The following is a 17591-nucleotide window of genomic DNA, read 5'->3' as shown; positions in this document are numbered from 1 at the left end:
TTACCCCAAATGGACTCCTTTCCACCCAAGTTTGACAAATTTAATAAGCTTTTGGTTAGCATGTCCTCAAATACATACTAGTTGAACAAAGTACTTTACCATTTTAGTTATAAGGATAAAGTATTTGCAAAGCACTTTTTGAACCTTAAGACATTCTATAAATGCTAGCTGTTGTTATTATGGGCTACGCACTACCCATCCTTTGAGACTTACCTTACCCACAAAAATTATCCCCCCCCCCTTCCTATTAGTCTGAAGCATTGATCCACTTTGGTACTCGGATTTAGATCTGGAAGCAATATAGGAGATCTAATCCAACCCTATTTTATAGACGGCTAAATTTAAAATCCCACGGAGAAGGGAAATCCCTTGCCCAGGACAGCTAACACAACAGCAGAGCTATTAGGACTAAAATGTAGATTATGGAATTGTAGACCTGAAGATGGAAAGACCTTAGAAATTACCCAATTCAACCCCTGTATTTTATAGATAAGAAAATAGAAGCCCAGAGAGGTAAGCTAAGTGCCTAATGTGGCCCAGGTAAATAGTCTTCAACTGCCAAATTACATATTCTGTTTCTTACAGTATTTCTCCTGCTCCTTCCTGATATATTCTTTAAAATTCTGGTATGTCTTGGTGTTGGATGGATTATAGGTACTGTGAGGGCTGGCTACTAGTAGTTAACATTGTGGGGAAGAAATGAATGCATTCAGGGCAGGTGGGACCCTGGAAATCTGGGAAGGTGGGATGGAAAAATGATCTGGAGTTGATGCGCATTGGATTCTTGAGGCTCCCCGAGTGTCAGAGCTGAAATCTACCTAAGAGATCATCTAATAGTCCATTCTTTCTTTTTTAGGAGCAGAGAAGCCCCTCTTTCCCTACTTAGTGAGTTTATGGCAGAACCAGGAGGACCCAGGTCTCCTTCCACCCCACTCCAGGTTGCCTGTGCAGCAGGAAAGCCCCTCCCCACACAGGAAGCAGGGAGATGCATACTGCCAGCAGTTAAAACACTTTTTAGGGGGAGGGGGGGATTGAGGAAACCTAAAATAGCCCTTGGCCAGGCAAGCCCTCTCCACCCCCACTGCAGCCTTAGATGCTTCCCCTGTGGCAACTGGGGAAGCCCTGGCCACATTCTTCAAGGACAGATGGATCCTTAGGGTACAACAAGATGGCTCCCAAATGAGGACTTTTGGGAATGCACCATGGCTGCTCCGGTCAATGGCTGGGGAGGAGGGGGGAGAGGAGGGCCGGGAGGGGGGGAGGAGGAGGAGGAGGAAGCTCCGGCAGTTTCTATTAAAAGCGCCCAGAGGGTCACATACAATCAACTCTCCATACCCCGCCCCCCACTCTCTCCAAGGCTCGGTCTAGTCTGGGGACAACTCTGCGCGGCCCCCCGGCCCCCGCCCCCCGCCCCGGCTCTCTTTGTGATTCCAACTCTTCCTTCCCTGCCTTCCAAGCTGCCCTTTGGTGTTCAATGTGACCTGATTTCACCTGTGTAAAAATGGTAGCTTTTTTTGCTTTCCGGAGGAAAGGATTCAGTTTTTTCGAAACCCTTACACATTACACACATTTATTTATGGGATTTGCGCTGCGCCCCCCGCCCCTCCCCCAGGAATGGCCCAGTTTACATACTCCAATTGTGACCTCAGTCTCCCAAATCCTTCTCCACTTTTCTGGTGTCTGGAAGAGCCCCTGAACCTTCGAGAAACAATGCAAACCCTCCTTCTCCTTCCAGGAGGATTGCCCCAAAGATCACTTCCCACTCCTAAAAGCCGACCTCCACAGATCCCAAAGTTAGGCACAACTGCTCTGTGCCCCCCACCCCCCAGCTTGAAAAACATTTAAAAGATTTCCTGGTCTAGGTAAGGGAAAGAAGGAGGGTCCCCGTGTTAGGGCTGGGTCCTCACTATCACCCCTGATTTGGGGGTTTCTGCATTTTTCTTCTTTAGGGCTTTATTTTTTTTTTTCTGAAGGGAAAGGGCCAGGGAATGAATGACACGGGCAGGAAGAAATAAGGAAAAGAAACAGATGAGTCAGAGCGGAGTGTGTCACCGGGCCCGCATGGCTCGCCCCTGCATCACAGGAGGCCGCGTGAGGGGCTCCCCCAGGGACCCGGGGCCCAAGGGTCGGCAGGGGCTGCAGCCGCCATCTCTCCTCGCTGTCTGCCCCTTTCTCAGCAGGCCGCTTTCTAGCTTCTTCCTCCTTTCCATCCTCAAAGGGTGTCTTTATGGGATGGGGGCGGGGGTACCAAGGGGATCAGGCACAAGGCACCCCAGAAAAAGTGAAACAACCGCAGGGCCAGCCGCCCAAGGGGCACCCCCCCGGTTTCCGCTCAGGCAAAGGGGGCTAATTGTTTGGCTCTCTGGCTGTGCCTTGATTACAGGCCATTAGTGTCCATTAATAAATTACAGTTTGATTTCACACACGTTTTAATTCAAACCGTCTTGCGTTTCACCAGTCAGCCAAACTTTGGCCAAGCCTTTCACAAGTAGACAAGGAATGGAGCCCCCAGACAACCTAACTTAGTTTAGGGAAGTGGAATACTTTATAAGGAGAAAAACCATAAATTGGCTAATTGTTGGGGTTTTTTTTTTTTACCAGGGCTGTGCTAACAGGTGTCTCAGTGTTTAGCCCCAACAGTCTGGCGGCACATGCGCCGGGGGGCCCTGGGGCTCCAAGTGTCTACAGACCCGGGCACCCCGCACCCACGGGGCAAAGATCCCGCCACCCCGGGCCTCTGGCCCTCCCGGGGGAACGTGAGGGTTGGGCTTTGTTTGTGTTCCTAGAATAAACGGGAAAGGGACCCTGGAGGCGATTCGGCCCGGCTCACGCGTGAGGAGGCTGGGTCCCGCCGAGGCTCGGGGGCGGCCAAGAGGCGGGGGCCTCCCGGCTCCGGGCCTGGCGCCCTTTTCCCCACGCCGCCCCGGCCTCGGCGGCTCGCAACTGCCCCTCGCAAACAAGACAAGAGACCCCTCGCTTCACCAAGGGAAACTGGGAGGGGGAGGGGAAGGGGGAGGGGCAAAGGACAGGCCCAGCCAATCGGGCATGTGCGTCCCTCCCCGAGAAGCACAACCCCGGGGCTTCTCCGAACAGTGCGTAGTAACGCACTTCCACCTCCAGACCCCGCACCGGACCACGCGCCCGCAGCCCCCCGCCTCGGGACCACGTGGAGGCAGGTAGGGAGAAGCCCGCCGGGGCCCGGCCCGGCCCGCCGGCCCGGCCCCCGCCCCCATCCGCGCCCAGCCGCCTTTTTAAATCCCCCAGCTCATCTGCATGGCCCCGCCCCCTGCGGTGACACGGCCGGGCCGGGCCGCCCCCGGCCCCCGCTCCCCCCCGCGCCCCGGCTCTCTTCTTAAGCTCCCGGGGCCGGGCCGCGCTCCTCTAATTGGGAGTGCGAGCCGGGGCTATTTCTGGAGCTGGCGCCGCTCCAAGAGGGCGTGAGTTCGCGGCGCTGCTCGGGCGCTCCCCTACCTTTCCCTCCCGGCCTTCCTCCCCCTCCGCCTCGCCTCCGGCGCTCCTTATTTATTTATGGGGGCGCATTGCGCGGGTCGCGCCCCGATTCCTCCCATGCCGGCGTGTGTCCCCCTTGCCCCCCTCCCTTCCCGGCGCCCCCCCCGGGTGACACATAAATACCCCGCGGGGGCCCGGGCGGCGGAGCACGCGGCCGGTCCCTGAGCGCTTCTCTCCTCTCCCGGTTTCAGATCCGCATCTGCAGCGCGCGGCGGGAGGAGCCCGAGCGGCCGGCTCGGCGAGGTCCCTGGCTCGCAGTCCGCGCTGCCCCCGCGGCCCGGAGCTCCGCACCGGCCGGCCCGCTCCGGTGAGTGGCGGCGGCCGGGAGGGCGGGGGCGGGAGCGCGCGCCGCCCGCGTTATTCCCAGGCTCGCGGGCTGCGCGCCGGCCGCGGGGGCCCCTCCGCAGGGGGCTCGGGGCCGGCCCGCCGGGCCTCGCGGGCGGAAGCGCGGGGATTGGCGCTCGGGCTGGGGGAGGGGACTGGCGCTCGCAGGTAGCCCCCCCGCCCCCCGCGCGGGGCACGTGCGTGGGGCCGTGCCCATCCCCCCGCGGGGCGGGAGGGAGGTCGAGGCAGCGGGGGCTCGGGCCGCGCCGCCCGCCCCCCACAAGCAGCTTTGCCGGGCCCTGCCGGAACGAGCCCTCCCGGCAGCCCGGGGTCCGCCGGGGCCGCCGAGGGGCGCCCGCCCCGACCTTCAGCCATTGTTTGGTCCTTGCCCCGCGGGGCCGGGTCACCCCGACACGGCGGGCGGCGTGGAGGCCGGCCGGGAGCGGGTGGGGGTGGGGAGTGCCCCGCAGTCCCCGGGGCTCCGGAGCCCGGCCCGGCTTCCTGGGGGGAGGGGCGCCGATCCCCCCACCCCCAGGTAGCGTGACCCCACCTGTGAAAGGGCAGTGGCCGAGCACGCCGCCCCCCACCTCCCGCCCAGCCCCTCTGGAAAAAGGCGGGAGTCGGAGGCGGTATGAGGGCCGGGCCTCGCGGGCCGGGGCCGGGGCCGGGGCCGGGGCCGGGGCCGGGGCCGGGGCCGGGGCCGCCGCCGCCGCCGCCTCGGGCCTCGCGCCGGTTTCATCCTCCCTTCTCCCAGGAAGTGCGTGCGTGGGTTGTGGGTGAGCCTGGCCCCGGGCTGCCGGCGAATGGGGCTCCAAGGCTTCAGGTATGACTAAGCAGGAAGAACCTCGAGGGGGGCCGGGGCCGGGCTCCCCATCTCGCACCTCCCATCCCACAGCCAGCAGGTGTTTGTGCTCCCAGTTGACTGGAAAGGATCACTGACTGAATTGCAGCTTCTGGGTGGGAACTGGGGGGGGGATGGGGCAGATGGTCCAGGGCTCTCATTTAGCAGATTAATTTTGTTTAGTTTTTAACGGAAACCTGTGGTGTAATATAAGATTCTAATCACTGTCTAATTACAAAGCAAGGCAAACCACTAATTACAAAGCAGGATAAATCACCAAACCATCTTGTTTAAAAGTATCTCAAAATCTGAAATGTTATAAAATCGAATAATTACCAATAGGGCAGAGACCTGCTGTGCAAAGAACTTCCCCAGGGCAGAAGGATGAGGGGGGGCTTCAGAATCCATTGAGATTAATTTACAAAACATGTTTTGTTCAAAAATCTCTGAGCACGTATGAGTTAAGTCATGGAAAAAGCTAATTTAAAAATACTACAAACAAAAAAAATGAAAGTTTTAAGACTTAGTTTCTTGAGTCTAATGGTATATAGAATTGGAAAGGCATGTAGTCCAGTAGGAAAAGGGCTGGTTTTGGAGATTCAAATCCTGCCCCTTGTCATTCACTTGGGTGACTCACAAGGCATTTAAACTCTTGGTTTCACTTCTGAATATATAGACTAATCCCTTTCTGCTCTAAATCTATTTCTCTTATTTCCTCCCCTTTCCATTATCTTATTTGATCTTTAATCTTCCAGGGATAAGCATTGCAAGTTTTAACTTTTTTTTTTTTTAATAAAAGAAGGAAGACTGGTTCCCATTGAGGGGAACTCATTAGGGTTTAGGTATTCAGGAGGAAAGTGTGTACAATTAGGAGAAAAAGAATGTCTGTTCCTGAAACTTCACTGAAAGATTAATTGTGGGCCTACAAAAGAGCTTGGAGTCCAAACTTCAAGGTTCTAGTAATCACTCAAGAGACTGATTAGCAATGATCATTTTAATCTTGGATTTCCCAATAATAATAATAACTACTTAGAATGGAGCAAAAGCTCATGGGGTTCATTTTAAGTCTCATAGAAACCCTATGGTTCTTAAAAGGATCTAGGATTATATTAAGGAATAGGGGAGATGGCGGGGTATAGTAGAGAGAGCACTATCTGAGTCAGGAAGACTTGTTCAATCTGACAAATAATGGCTGTAACCCTGGATAAGTCACTTCAACTCTCTAATAAAAGGAATTTCCTATTTGTGCAAATGAAATCACTGGTTGAGCTTCTTTCTGGATTACAGATTTCCCAAAAACCCTTCAGGCTAGGTAGTAGTAATGGTATATTACCCCCAATTTAGAGATGGGGAGGACCCCCAAGGCTTCAAATGGAAATGATTACATGGCAGAACTTCTGATGGGGCCGATGGCATGCCATACAGCAGTTGGCTACCTAATCGTGAAACGATTCAACTTTTTACAGCAAGGGAAATCTTCGTTTTCAAAGTCAGAATTTACTTACTGAAGTGACTCGACTTTAGAATGCACTAAGAAGATAGAACTTTGAGAAAAGTTAAGAGGGATGCTTCAAGAGAGTCATTTGCTTGTAGGCAAACCTTGAACTAGATTTCTAGAACTTTCTGGAAGTTTTTAGATATTCCCTCCTTGGTACACAAGAGGAATGTTTGGACTTTTGACCTTTTGGAGATAGCAAAAGATGGGAGGGTAAAAGAAACTGTAAAGGAGGGAGCCTAGATCTTTGAGTCTCTGGAGTTCAGAACAACTGCTGGGCTAAGATTACAAATATTTCCTTTGATCCTGACCATAAACCTGCCAGTTGAGTGCTGCTATTATTCTCTTTTTACAGTTGAGAAAACAGTCAAACAGGTTAAGTGACTTGGCCAGGGTCATCCAGGTTGGGGTGATATGTCTTCTGAGGCTGGATTCCACCTGGGCATCTTGAGCTTTATCCTGCCTGCTGTGTGACCTAGCTGGCCCTGATTAATTCTCAGAATGTTCAGTGGTAGAACCCAACCTCCTCATTTAACCAAAGAGGAAAGTGAGGCCAGGGAAATTAAGTAACTTTACCCCAAGGTCACATAAAACACTGATAAGTCTTAGGTTTCCTATAACCAAGTCTCATCCTCGAGGTGCATTATCCCTTCACTTTTGCTCCTGTAAAATGGACTTTGCAGAAGAAGAGGGGGCTCCTTGGTGAAACTGAGTAAAGTCTGAAGCTATGGATTCTTTGTGCTATCCCCATTTCCTTTCCCTCCTCTCCCAAACTTCCTTCTGGGCTAGGGCATCTGGGTGGATCCCTACCTGGAAAAACCAGGCAGGGAGGTGGGTGGGTTGTGCCTCCACTACTGCCCTGGGCCCTGTGGGGGTGGCAGAGGCTGGGGTTAGGACAAAGGGCCTTTCTGAACTGGGGAGATAAGGCACAGATTAACTCCATCTTGTCCCCACCACCAGTACTCCCTTGTCTCATTACTCCCACCCACCCCCACCCCCACTTGTTGGATAGGAGATACCGCTGGTTGGGGGAGGGGAGGAATCTGCTTGAGTTAGAGCCAGGGAATTTCATCCTTTGGACAGAGGGAGGGAGAGTGAGAATGTCTTTGGTACACTAGGAGGAGGGGAATGATGACAGGTGGTTACAATAAGAATTTTTAATCTTTTATTATTATGATTTTTTTTTTCCCCTAACACAGTACCCCATCCCCCTACCCTTTACCACCTCTCATTAGAGAAGGGGGAAGATGAGTGAATCTAGTTCAAAGTCCAGCCAGCCCCTGGCCTCCAAGCAGGAGAAAGACGGGTCTGAGAAGAGAGGGCGGGGTCGACCCAGGAAACAGCCTCCGGTAAGTACATGATAAAGATGCCTGAAAGCATCAGTGACCCCCCAAACTGCCCCTCTCCTTTCCACCCCCCCCCCCCCCCAGTTTTAGAAGTGCTCAAACAAGGCAAAATGGCACACAAGAAAAAGGACTAGGTCAAATGCTCTTATTTCTCCCTTCTATTAGTAGAACGATCATTGGCTTAAGAATTAGGGCACCAGATTCAAGTTTAGCATTCCTACTTAGCTTCATGACATTTGAAAAGTGATTCTCTTCCCCCTCTTGAATCCTGCCTATAAAATAGTCATAAATCTATGGTTATGAAGACTTGAACTGCAATTTTTCTGTTGAGCTTGAGAGTGAATATATAATGGTGCCTCACTTTTAACATTCTGGGTAACCCAGGAAAGTAAAATCAGGAATCTCAGGAAAATTGGAGCAGGGGAAGTCAAGAAGGAAGGCCAATGGGGGGGGTAGAGTGCATTTTGTCCTACCATTCCTACAATATTCCTACATTCCTACAATATTGAAAGAATCTGGTAACTGCTGTCATCTTGTTGGGGGAAAGAGTTAGAATACAGTCTGGAGGACATGGGGAGGTAGGGTGTATAGAACCCAGGGAATTCTAACTATTCCCATCTCTGAGCTAAACTTAACAATATGGGATCATATCAGTCAGGAAAGCAGAAAGTGAAGCTGGCATTACCAGCAGATCTGCTTTCAGGTCCTGTCTCTACTGTTGACTAGTTGTATAATCCCAAACAAATCATTTCTTTTCTTGGCCTTTGTTTTTACCGTTTATAACATGAAGGGGTTGGATCATAGTATCAAATCTTCTCCCTCTGCCACAACTCCCCCAGTCCTATCCTTTGTGTGAGGAGAGAGGAGAACACAGATTTTCTGTTGTTCTGTTCCAATCTTCCTCCAAACAAAGATAAGTAAATGATGATGGCCCTGTATGTATTGGGATGATTTGTGGGGGGCCGTGGGGAACTTCAGCCAAGCATAGACCCAAGGAGTCTTTGTTCTTGAGATGGATCCCAGGTGGCTTGTTTATAACTGCTGTCCAAGTCATCCAGTGTCTTCTTATTCCCTTTGCTCACAGGCCTCTTTCTAGCTAATCCCAGCCAGAAGGAAGGAAGGTGCCCAGTGTGGGATGGTCAGGTTTGGAGGTAAAGAGGAGAAAAGTCAAGGCCTAAGTGTTACAGGGTATATAGAAGAGTCTGGAGTCAGTCAGGGAGTTACATCTGGCCTCAGATATTTACTTAGCTATGTGACCTTCGGCAAGTCATTTAACCTAAAATGAAGATAACAGGACTATTCCAGTGTTGCAAAGAGTAGTAGATGAGACATTTGTGAAGCATTTGGCAAGTAATAGGCGCTGTATTAATAAATACTACCAGTTATTAGAATGTGCTGAATTTGCTGAGAATTGAGCCTTGCAGCTGTAAATCTAGTAGATGAGCTCTTAAAGCATCTGCTGGTAAATTTAAATCCTTACATCCTCTTGTGGGATGCATTTTAAAAGAAGTAAAAAGGGTCTGAAATGAGGAAATTTACCCTCTCTGCTCCTAATATGGAGCTGGGAAGATTAATGACCTTGGTTGTAGGTCAGATTTTTGTGTTTGGAACTTTTTTGATAAAATGGGAATATTAGACCCATCAATGCAAAAATCCCTGCCTACTTTCTCCCAGTTCATGGATGAGTAATGGGATGTGAAATCTTTGAAGGGATTTAGTTTCAAGATAAGAAGGAGTTTTGTATAAGAGAAGAAAGGATTAGCCCTGCGTTCCTTTTCCCTTGAGAGGCTGATTGGGTTGGTCTGCCCTTTATAATTGGTGAGGCTGGGCAATCTCTGCTTATCTTAATCACCCTTGAGCATCCTTTCCATCTCTTCTTCCCATCCAAAGCCAACTATCCCAGTGGTCTCCTCCTTTCTTATGACTGGCTGTTGTTGAGCAGAGGAATGGGTGTTGGATTACTTGGACTGTGACTATAAACAGACCAGGTGATTGAAGAAACCATAGCTGGGATGGCTTTCCCTCCTTGCCTATGCATCATTCATGAGCTTTTTATTTCTCTTCAGCTTATGAAAATTTCAAAAGTAAAGGGACCTCCAAGGTGGGGTCCGAGGCTTCACTTTCTTTCCCTGGAGGAAGTGGTTTGGCAAAGCCCAAATATTCTGATGGAAATAACTTCCTCCTTCTCCATTCCCTAGTTAAATTTATCTTCCCCTTTACCTTTATTCTTTACCCACCAGCAACTGAACTGATAAAGGTGTGGGTCTAGTAATAAACAGATCAGGAATGGAATCGAATCTAAGGAAAAAAAAAGTCTGGGACCCCAGGCAGATAGCAAGTCCAGAAGGTGTTTTAAATATATTTCTGCCTTAAGAAGCATTGAGGAAGAATGGTGTCCCAATAGAAAGATGATGTATTGGAGAACCTACAAAAATCTTGAAAGGTCTGGGGATAACCATGCTTAAAATATTCTTTCGCTGCATAAAGTGAGTAGTGGTTGGGTGACCTTAGTCAAATCCATTTCACCTTATCTGTAAAATGGGTCCAGATAATGAAATTCTTATAACAATGAGATTCTTTTCTTATAACAAATTTGTGATTTTCAAGATGCTTAAGAAATGTAATGCAGTTGTTCATTTGGTGGGTGAGAGCTTGTTCCCTCTATTCATTTCCCATTATTTATACTCCTTGCCCAATCTTGTCTTCCCTCCAGAAGGAACCCAGTGAGGCACCAACTCCCAAGAGACCTCGGGGCAGACCAAAAGGGAGTAAGAACAAGGGGGCTGCAAAAGGCCGGGTGAGTTTCTTGGACATAACGGAGAGGAAGTTTCCTCAATTTAGGGCTTTTTCTCAGCAGAATTCGGAGAGCATCATGTTATGAACCAGTGATGACTTATGTGGGTGGGGGTGGGGAAGGGTTGAAGCCAGAGAGAGTGTGTGTGTGTGTTTGTGTGTGCACGTATATATACAGGTTTGTATACTCGCTCCTCCTATGTACATCTACGGTGTGTGTGTGTGTGTGTGTGTGTGGTACATGTGAGTGCCTGTGTGTGTGTGCGCATACCCATAAAGCAGATAGATCAGCAGCACTCACATGTATCTGTATAAAAAGATCTGTGGAAAGGATGATTCTTCATTCTTAGTACTATTTGGGCTTGGGAGATTTGTGTGTGTGAATCTCTTTGGGTCCTTGACATCAACATTAGCATTGGGGGCAAGGGGAGTAGGTACAGTGTTGGTGATAGAAATGGCTCAGAGGACAGAACTGTGGTCCTGGAGTTAGAGGAAGATTTGAGATCAAATCTGGACTGTGTGACCCAGGGCAGGTCATTTACTCTCTGCTGACCTCAGTTTCCTCATCTATCAAATAGGGATAATTCATAGCACCTTCCTGTCCCAGGGTTGTGAGGATCAAATGAGATAATCATTAAGAGCCTAGGGCACATAACCAACGGGATTTCCAGACTGTAGACTTTAGGCTCTTGGTTACTTGGTGTGTGACTGTTTTTGTGCCTTAGTTTCCTCCTTTGTAAAATAAGTAATAAAAGAATATTAGTCTTTTTATCTCACAGTTATTTGTGAGGATCAAAGAGAATGAAAAACATTTTAAAGGATGACCCACTATAGATTACTACTTTATAAAATGGTTTTTACAAAACTTTTATAAAATTTAATGAAGTGGGGATGAAAGAGATTGCTATTGGCTAGAGGGGTTTCAGATCCCTTCTTCTGGCTTGGGGGAGAACCAGAAATGATTCATCTGGGATGTGTGTGTGGGGGAACGGGGTGGTGTTCCATTCATCCCCCAGGAAATTAAGTTATTGAGGGGGTGGTGAAGGAAGGGGCCAAACACTTGGGGTGGGGGACATATGATGGCTCCTTTGAGAAGCTGTTTTTGATTTATTTATTTATTTATTTAGGAGGTTCGACTCATATCCTCTGAGTCATGATGGAAGAGGCTTAGGTTTCTGGTGGGAGGAAAAAGGAGTGAGGAGGTGTCTGTGTGTGTTGGAGTGTTCAGAGACCTACCTAGCCTGGGAGAAATGTCAAGAGTTCATCCTGGATTGTCCTCTATAGATGGGACCGATCACCAAACCTATGGGAGGAAATCAGAGCCTTTTTAAAACTGTATTAATTCCTATATCTGTTCCCTTATAGAAAGCCACCACTGCACCAGGGAGGAAACCAAGAGGTAGACCCAAAAAGCTGGTAGGTATCAGAGATGCATATGAGAGAATGAGGGCAGACTGTTCTCTGGGATAAACTAGACACCTGCTTCTGGCTTGATCAAGGAAAAAGCCTTGAGGAAGGGAGAAGGATGCTGCTAGAAATCTCAAGTTATCAGATACCAAGTATCTTCTTTATTCTCTCCATCTTACTTTTTCTTTATTCCCCCCACACTCTTTGCATATTTCTCCCAAGGAAATTTCATGCATTAAAAAAATCTTAATTTCCCCTCCTATCCTAGACTAATAAAAGTGGGGAAGCAGTAACCAGGGCTTACAGTGGTTACTGGTGTCAAGCTTGGGGAGCTTTGGGGGAGAACAGAAGCTGGTGAGGCTGGGGAAGCTACCCAGGTATCTCCTGATAAACTGCAAGGTGGTAGTTAGCCTGAAGCCAGGCAGCTGTGTACGGTAACCGTTTCCCTTCTCCTCCTCCTCCCACTCACCCCCCTTTCCCTGCTCCTACTACCAGTGGCTTTCTGTCTTCAGCCAAACCGGTCCCCCTCCCCTGGGGTGGGGGGTGGAAGAAGAGAAACAGCCGCTGGCAGACCTCCAGGAGTGAGTAACAGGAAGCAACTTGTTTTGGAGTCTCTGCCTGGCATGGGGGCCGCCCTGGGTCCGTGCGGTGTCCCCGAATTCCCACCCTGTGAGTGTGCTACAGAACTCACTTCCCTTTCCTCCACCAAGGTCAGCTCTCGGCCACCCCCACCCCCACCCCAGCCAGTTTCTGCTCTCTAGTATTCTGGGGACTTTCTGGCCTGGCCAGGGTCCCTCTGAGAACCCCTGGGGCAGGACCCACAGGCCCAGGAGAGAGAACCAGGGGCAGATCCCTCCAGGTGGCTCACCTCTTCTATTGCTGCTCTGTCACAACTGCCTGCCGGGGCATGGGATCCCCCTGCCCTCCTCTCCTTTTCTGCTCACTTTTCCCAGCATTCTGTTGCCTAGAAGGAGGTGGTTTGCTCTGAGCTAAGGCCAGTTACTTCCTTTTCCCCCCTCCTGAATTCCCCTCCCCCACAGAAGAAAGAATGCCTTGGGGGTGGGGGGAAGCTCTGGGCTGCTTTGAGAGCCAACAGGGCTTTGGGGAGGAGCTTGGGGAAGGAAGCAAGTGGAAGGAGCTCTGTTTTCCCTTTAAATTCCTCCTCATTTTATGAATGAAACCAGGCAGCAAGAGTGCTGAGTCACCCACACACTCAGCCCTGAGTCACCCAACCCTAGAGCACTTGGGATGGGGGGGCTGGGCTTGTGTGTGGGGTTGTGTGTACTCGCGCGCACGCTCGTGCTGTGTTGGAAGGTGGCAGTCTGGCCCCCCTTCCTGATGAGTTCAACCTTGTGGGTTCTGGGGGTGGGGGGAGGGTCCTTCCCTTGGAGGAAATGGAGGGGGGAGCTAAATTTGGGTTTCTGTAGGAGCTTCCTCACAACCCCCTCCCCTCTTTCTACAATGACTAGTTTTCCTTCTCTGCAGGAGAAAGAAGAAGAGGAGGGGATCTCCCAGGAGTCTTCAGAGGAGGAGCAGTAATCAAGTCTGCTTGTATCTCGCTACCTCATTCCCCTTGATGATGATGATGACGACGACGATGACAACAGCAGCGGCCCTTTCATTCTGGGACTAGACAGAAAAATGTTGATCTTTAAATCCCCATTTTTCTTCCCTCACCTTAACTTTCCCCCAATCTGTCCTTTCTGGTTCTACTGGTCAGAGATAACAGCTCTACCAGTGAAATGCCCTTTCCATCCACACATTGGACATACTAACCCTAGCCACCCTTTATGGGATAGTGCTGCCCTGGGTGGAGTGTACCTTCTAGGGGCACTCCCCTGTATCCCTCCCCCACCTCCCACTTCATCCATCCATAGATCCACTCCCTTTTTCCCAGGTTTGGGATTTCTTTTGTACTCCTCCCTGACAGAGCTAACCTTTTGACTTAGCTGCCAACACTTGTTTGTCTCTGCACCCTTCCCCCACCCCTACCTTGGGTTCAGGGTTCCCGTTTTCCTGTCTCCCCCACCCCAATTCAAAAGGGTTTGAGAGGGAAGGATCTTGAAGCTCAGCTTCAAACAACTTCTGGGGATCTATACCCCTATTACTCCTTCCTGTCTTTTACTCGGTAAAGATTGGTCCCAAGGGTGCAGGCCCCTTTCCCCCACACACACTCTGGCATATCCTGAGCATCAAACTGGAATGGGGCTGGGCTGGAGCCTAGGGGGTCAGGCGCTAATTGTGAAGTAGCTAAAGGGGGAGGGCCATGTGGCCTGTGAGTCATCTGGTTCCTTGCTGCTCAGGAGATTAGGGAGAAGGGGGACTTGACAATCCTATGTATTTCCCCCAATCCTGGGCTGGCTATACTTGGCCTGTGATTTTTGCCTTTGGAATGCATATTTTGCAAGGATGTTTCTTCCCCAGCCCCCCCCCCAGCCCCCCATCCCTCCTTTCATTCCCCCCTCCCCCCCCAGGAGCTGGTTACGTTTTCCCTCCGTTCACAATCTACCTCTGAACACATTTTGTTATTTTCTTTTTTAAACTGTTTGGTTCTTACAATCTGAGGCTTCTAGACCCTCAGTCATACAGTTTTGTTGGTTCTCATTCATGTTCACCTGCCTTCATTCACCCTGCTCATCCTCCCCAAATCATCACAAGGAGGCCTAGTTTACTAAAAAGTGACATTTTTGGGGAGATGGAAATCTTCAAGTTGGGAGGGTTAAGGGAAGGAGGTGTGGCTGAAGTGGGGGAAGGGGTGGTCCCAGACTGTCAGGAGGCCCCCCCACTCTGGGTTCCTATTTGCAGTTACTTGAATAAAAATAAATTCCTTTTTTTCTGGATGAAGTTTCATTTTAGGGGGGGTAGATGGATAGAACCATAAAAATATTTGAGGAAAAGAGGGTGGAATGTTAAACAAAATTCACCAAGAGGTTAATTTAATAACTTGGATTTTGGGGGTCAGAATGCCTTGTCCCTCGTCAAAGTCATCTCAACCATCAACAAAACATTTTTATTTACAAAATATATGTATATATAAACAAAGCCATCCCTAGAGATAGGATTTCATTACAAATCCCTCTCTAGGAAACCCTAACTTTTACACCTGACAGTAGCAAGGGCAAAGTTTTGAACATGCTGGGACATCTCAGTGGGGGTGGGGGGGTGGAATACAAACCAAGGTGAGATACTCCATTCCCTCCAGTTTTAGGATTTACCCAGAAAAAAAAAGTCCCTTGATAGAAAAGGACAGCTGTCCCAGCCATTGAGTTATAACTTGTGTGTCCCAGGCAAAGGAGGGGTGGGGGTAGAAAGAAAAATATTTCAGTGGGATTAGCAGAAGGATCCAATTCTGGACTTTTGTAACAGGTAGCCCCTCCAGTAGATTTTATGTCTTCACATTCAAAAGTGGCATCCGTTTGTGTTGGTAGCTGCTATGCCACCCGTGTACCACCTGAGAGGAGGTAAAAAGGTAGCCTGAAATATCTTCCCTACAACCCTGAATCACATGCATGTGACAGCATGGCAATTGGGTAGGAGACTGCTTTCCCTTTTAATCATTAATTCCCCCCTCTTTACCAACCCAAGGTATCTAAGTGATCAAAATAATCTGAGAACCTGAGGATTCTCAGGGCTGAATCACTCACCTTAGGATCCCCCACCTCACATAGCAACTCCTGCTCTGCTTCATGAAGTTCTTCAGCTGGGTCATAGCTGTACATGGGCAGTAGGTGGTGCCGGAGTCTGTCCACCCTGTGAAGGAAGGGGGTCCCCCCCAATTTCCCTCTCCATTTCTCAGACCAAGTGGCCTCAAGGCCCTAAACAGGCATTCCAAAACTTAATAGGTACAATTTACACCCCGGGAAGGGGGTGTCCCTCTTCCCATTCCTCAGACCAAATGGCCTCGGGTCCCAAAACAGAGCCTATAAAGATAAAATGTATTTTCACTCCAGGCTGAGCAAATTCACTAAGGAACTCAGAGAGAAAAATGATCAGGGTTTTTTTTTATATATTTTATAGGTACATAAAATGAGAATCAGCTAGCTATCAGAGAGGATTGAAGAGGGGAATCCTGCAACATTTGACTCAGTATATAAAATTAATAGCTAATAATAATGCTGAGCTACCATTTATACAGCAATTTAAGGTTTGCAAAACCCTTTGATCTTTTCCACAATCTTATGAGGCTGGTATGCTGACAGATGGGGAAGCTGAGGCACCAAGCAGCTAAACTGAGTGCCAGCCCACATTGCCGTGGAGGACCTCGGGCATAATCTGAACACCAGTCCTCCTGGCCCCATTTCCAGCACTGTCCACTGCGCCACCTAGCTGCTCAATTGGGGAGGTCCCCAGTCCACAGCGGAATCTCCTCCCGGGAGCATCTTGCCTTCACCCAGAAGGCACTTACCTTTTCTTCTTCTGGATGTACATCATCTGCAATAAAGATAAAGCACACTGGGTGGGGGGGGGAGGGGATGAGGAAGAAGAAACTCCCTCCTGCCCTCCAACCAAGAGATCCTCCCCCAGTCCCAGGGATAGGAAAGGGGCAAGGGAGGGAGAAAAGAAGGGCTTCTCTCCTTACCACAGCTACCACCACCCCCACTAGGGTGATGAGGAAGAAGGGGCCCAGCACGTAGCCCACCATGGAGTCACTGGCAGCCCTGGGGGCGCTGGGAGCTGTCGTATTGCTCATCACACCAGCAGCTGGGGCAGGGGCAGGGAGGAGCCGTCACCATGGGGCGCTTCGGGAGGGACACCTCCACTCGGGTCCCTGGGGTCAGGGGCACAAAAGTTCTCCATTTCACTCAGGGTGAACCCCTCCAGGAGTCTGACCTTGACCTTGCCCTTCCCCTACCCGAGGCCTCAGGACACTGTTCAAGAACAATAATAATATTGACTCGCATTTCTATAGGACTTTCAGATTTAAAAAGTGCATTTGTCACAACAGCATTATGAGGTAGGAAGGTGGAAAGATGGCATTTCAAAACAAGTACAAATAGTGTCATTTTCCTTATTACAGAGGAACAAACAGGCCCAGAAAGAGAAGTGGCTCGCCCAAGGGTCGCAAAGCTAGTAAGTGGCAAAATGGATCCAAGGCCAGGTGGCAGAGGCAGGCACCGATGCGCTTCAGCCGGCGCGCCCCCTCTGCCCGCTCCCCGGGGCTTGGGGCCGGTGTGGCCTAAGCTCCTCTCTGCTTAAAGGCTTTCACGTCCGGGCCACGCACCTGCGGGGCGCGGCTCTGCGGGGCCGGCCCGGGCTGGAGCCGGGCACCTTGCCCCGGCCGGGGGCAGGTGAGCCCGGAGAGGCTCAGGGCCACACCCGCAGGCCGCATTTCCACAAAGGGCCTCCAATTCCCGACTCCGGGAGCCCCCTCGGAGGGCCGGGGAGACGCGTCCGAGCCTGGCCGCTCCGCGCGGGCCGCTCTGGGCAGGGCTTGGGCACGGGTGGTTCCGGGCCTCCACCTTCCCGCCCCCCAAAAGCAGAGGCGCGGGGGCGGGCGCGGCGGTGACGTCACCCGGTGTCCCCAACGTCCTCCCCCGGGCCGGGGCGCCCGAGGGGCGAGGCTGGGGGGCCAACGCCCGGCAGGCCCGGCCCACGCGCTCCCCGCCTCCCCGGCGCCTGCCGGGCGCCCCGCGCACCTGGGCATCCTTTGCCCCGGATGGGCACCCGCTGGGCTCCCCCAGCGCCTCGGGAGGGAAACGGGGGGCAGCGCGGCTGGGGCGCTCCCGGGCTGCCTGACTGCGGGGCACGGGCACTGCGCCCACACTCTGCGGCCCCCCGGGCACTGCCAAGCGGCCTTACCTCCCGCGGCTGTGGCCCCGGCTGACGCGGCCTCCGCAAGGCTGCCAGCAAGGCCCCGCCCCCCCACCCCGGAAGC

At 51.1% G+C, this 17591-nt stretch overlaps 2 protein-coding genes and 1 long non-coding RNA gene across 15 annotated transcripts in view; 1 reads left to right on the top strand and 2 right to left on the bottom strand.

Moving 5' to 3' along the window:
* Nucleotides 1-3806, bottom strand: part of LOC141523379 (uncharacterized) — a 17437-nt gene extending 13631 nt beyond the window's left edge. Inside the window, exon 1 of the long non-coding RNA XR_012478477.1 lies at nucleotides 3634-3806. This is a non-coding gene — a long non-coding RNA (uncharacterized LOC141523379). The remainder of the gene's footprint in view (nucleotides 1-3633) is intronic.
* HMGA1 (high mobility group AT-hook 1) lies at nucleotides 3074-14554 on the top strand. Of its 5 annotated transcripts, none has more exons than XM_074236525.1 (6): nucleotides 3074-3176; nucleotides 3702-3817; nucleotides 7370-7519; nucleotides 10230-10313; nucleotides 11675-11725; nucleotides 13202-14554. In XM_074236525.1, exons 3-6 carry the CDS (start codon nucleotides 7418-7420, stop codon nucleotides 13253-13255), a joined length of 291 nt encoding a protein of 96 aa, XP_074092626.1. In that variant the 5' UTR covers nucleotides 3074-3176; nucleotides 3702-3817; nucleotides 7370-7417; the 3' UTR covers nucleotides 13256-14554. The 5 variants fall into 5 exon arrangements, with proteins under 5 accessions (XP_074092626.1, XP_074092628.1, XP_074092624.1 ...); XM_074236527.1 differs by lacking the exon at nucleotides 3074-3176 and adding an exon at nucleotides 3334-3437 and having other exon boundaries at nucleotides 10233-10313; XM_074236523.1 differs by lacking the exon at nucleotides 3074-3176 and adding an exon at nucleotides 3335-3437.
* SMIM29 (small integral membrane protein 29) lies at nucleotides 7601-17591 on the bottom strand. Of its 9 annotated transcripts, XR_012478474.1 has the most exons (8): nucleotides 17516-17591; nucleotides 16296-16584; nucleotides 16122-16147; nucleotides 15361-15466; nucleotides 13280-13345; nucleotides 12585-12680; nucleotides 11546-11612; nucleotides 7601-8612 (listed from the first exon to the last, which is right to left on the bottom strand). XR_012478474.1 is itself a non-coding variant. In XM_074236521.1 (6 exons), exons 2-6 carry the CDS (start codon nucleotides 16404-16406, stop codon nucleotides 11604-11606), a joined length of 318 nt encoding a protein of 105 aa, XP_074092622.1. In that variant the 5' UTR covers nucleotides 16407-16584; nucleotides 17516-17591; the 3' UTR covers nucleotides 7601-11603. The 9 variants fall into 9 exon arrangements, 3 of the variants coding, with proteins under 3 accessions (XP_074092622.1, XP_074092621.1, XP_074092623.1); XR_012478471.1 differs by having other exon boundaries at nucleotides 7601-11612; XR_012478475.1 differs by having other exon boundaries at nucleotides 7601-11612; nucleotides 16296-16484; nucleotides 17516-17587.

This window comes from Macrotis lagotis, chromosome 5 (genome assembly GCF_037893015.1).
Source record: "Macrotis lagotis isolate mMagLag1 chromosome 5, bilby.v1.9.chrom.fasta, whole genome shotgun sequence".
NCBI lineage: Eukaryota > Metazoa > Chordata > Mammalia > Peramelemorphia > Peramelidae > Macrotis > Macrotis lagotis.
Note: the sequence above shows the minus strand (reverse complement) of the source record. Positions and strands in the feature narration are given on the sequence as shown.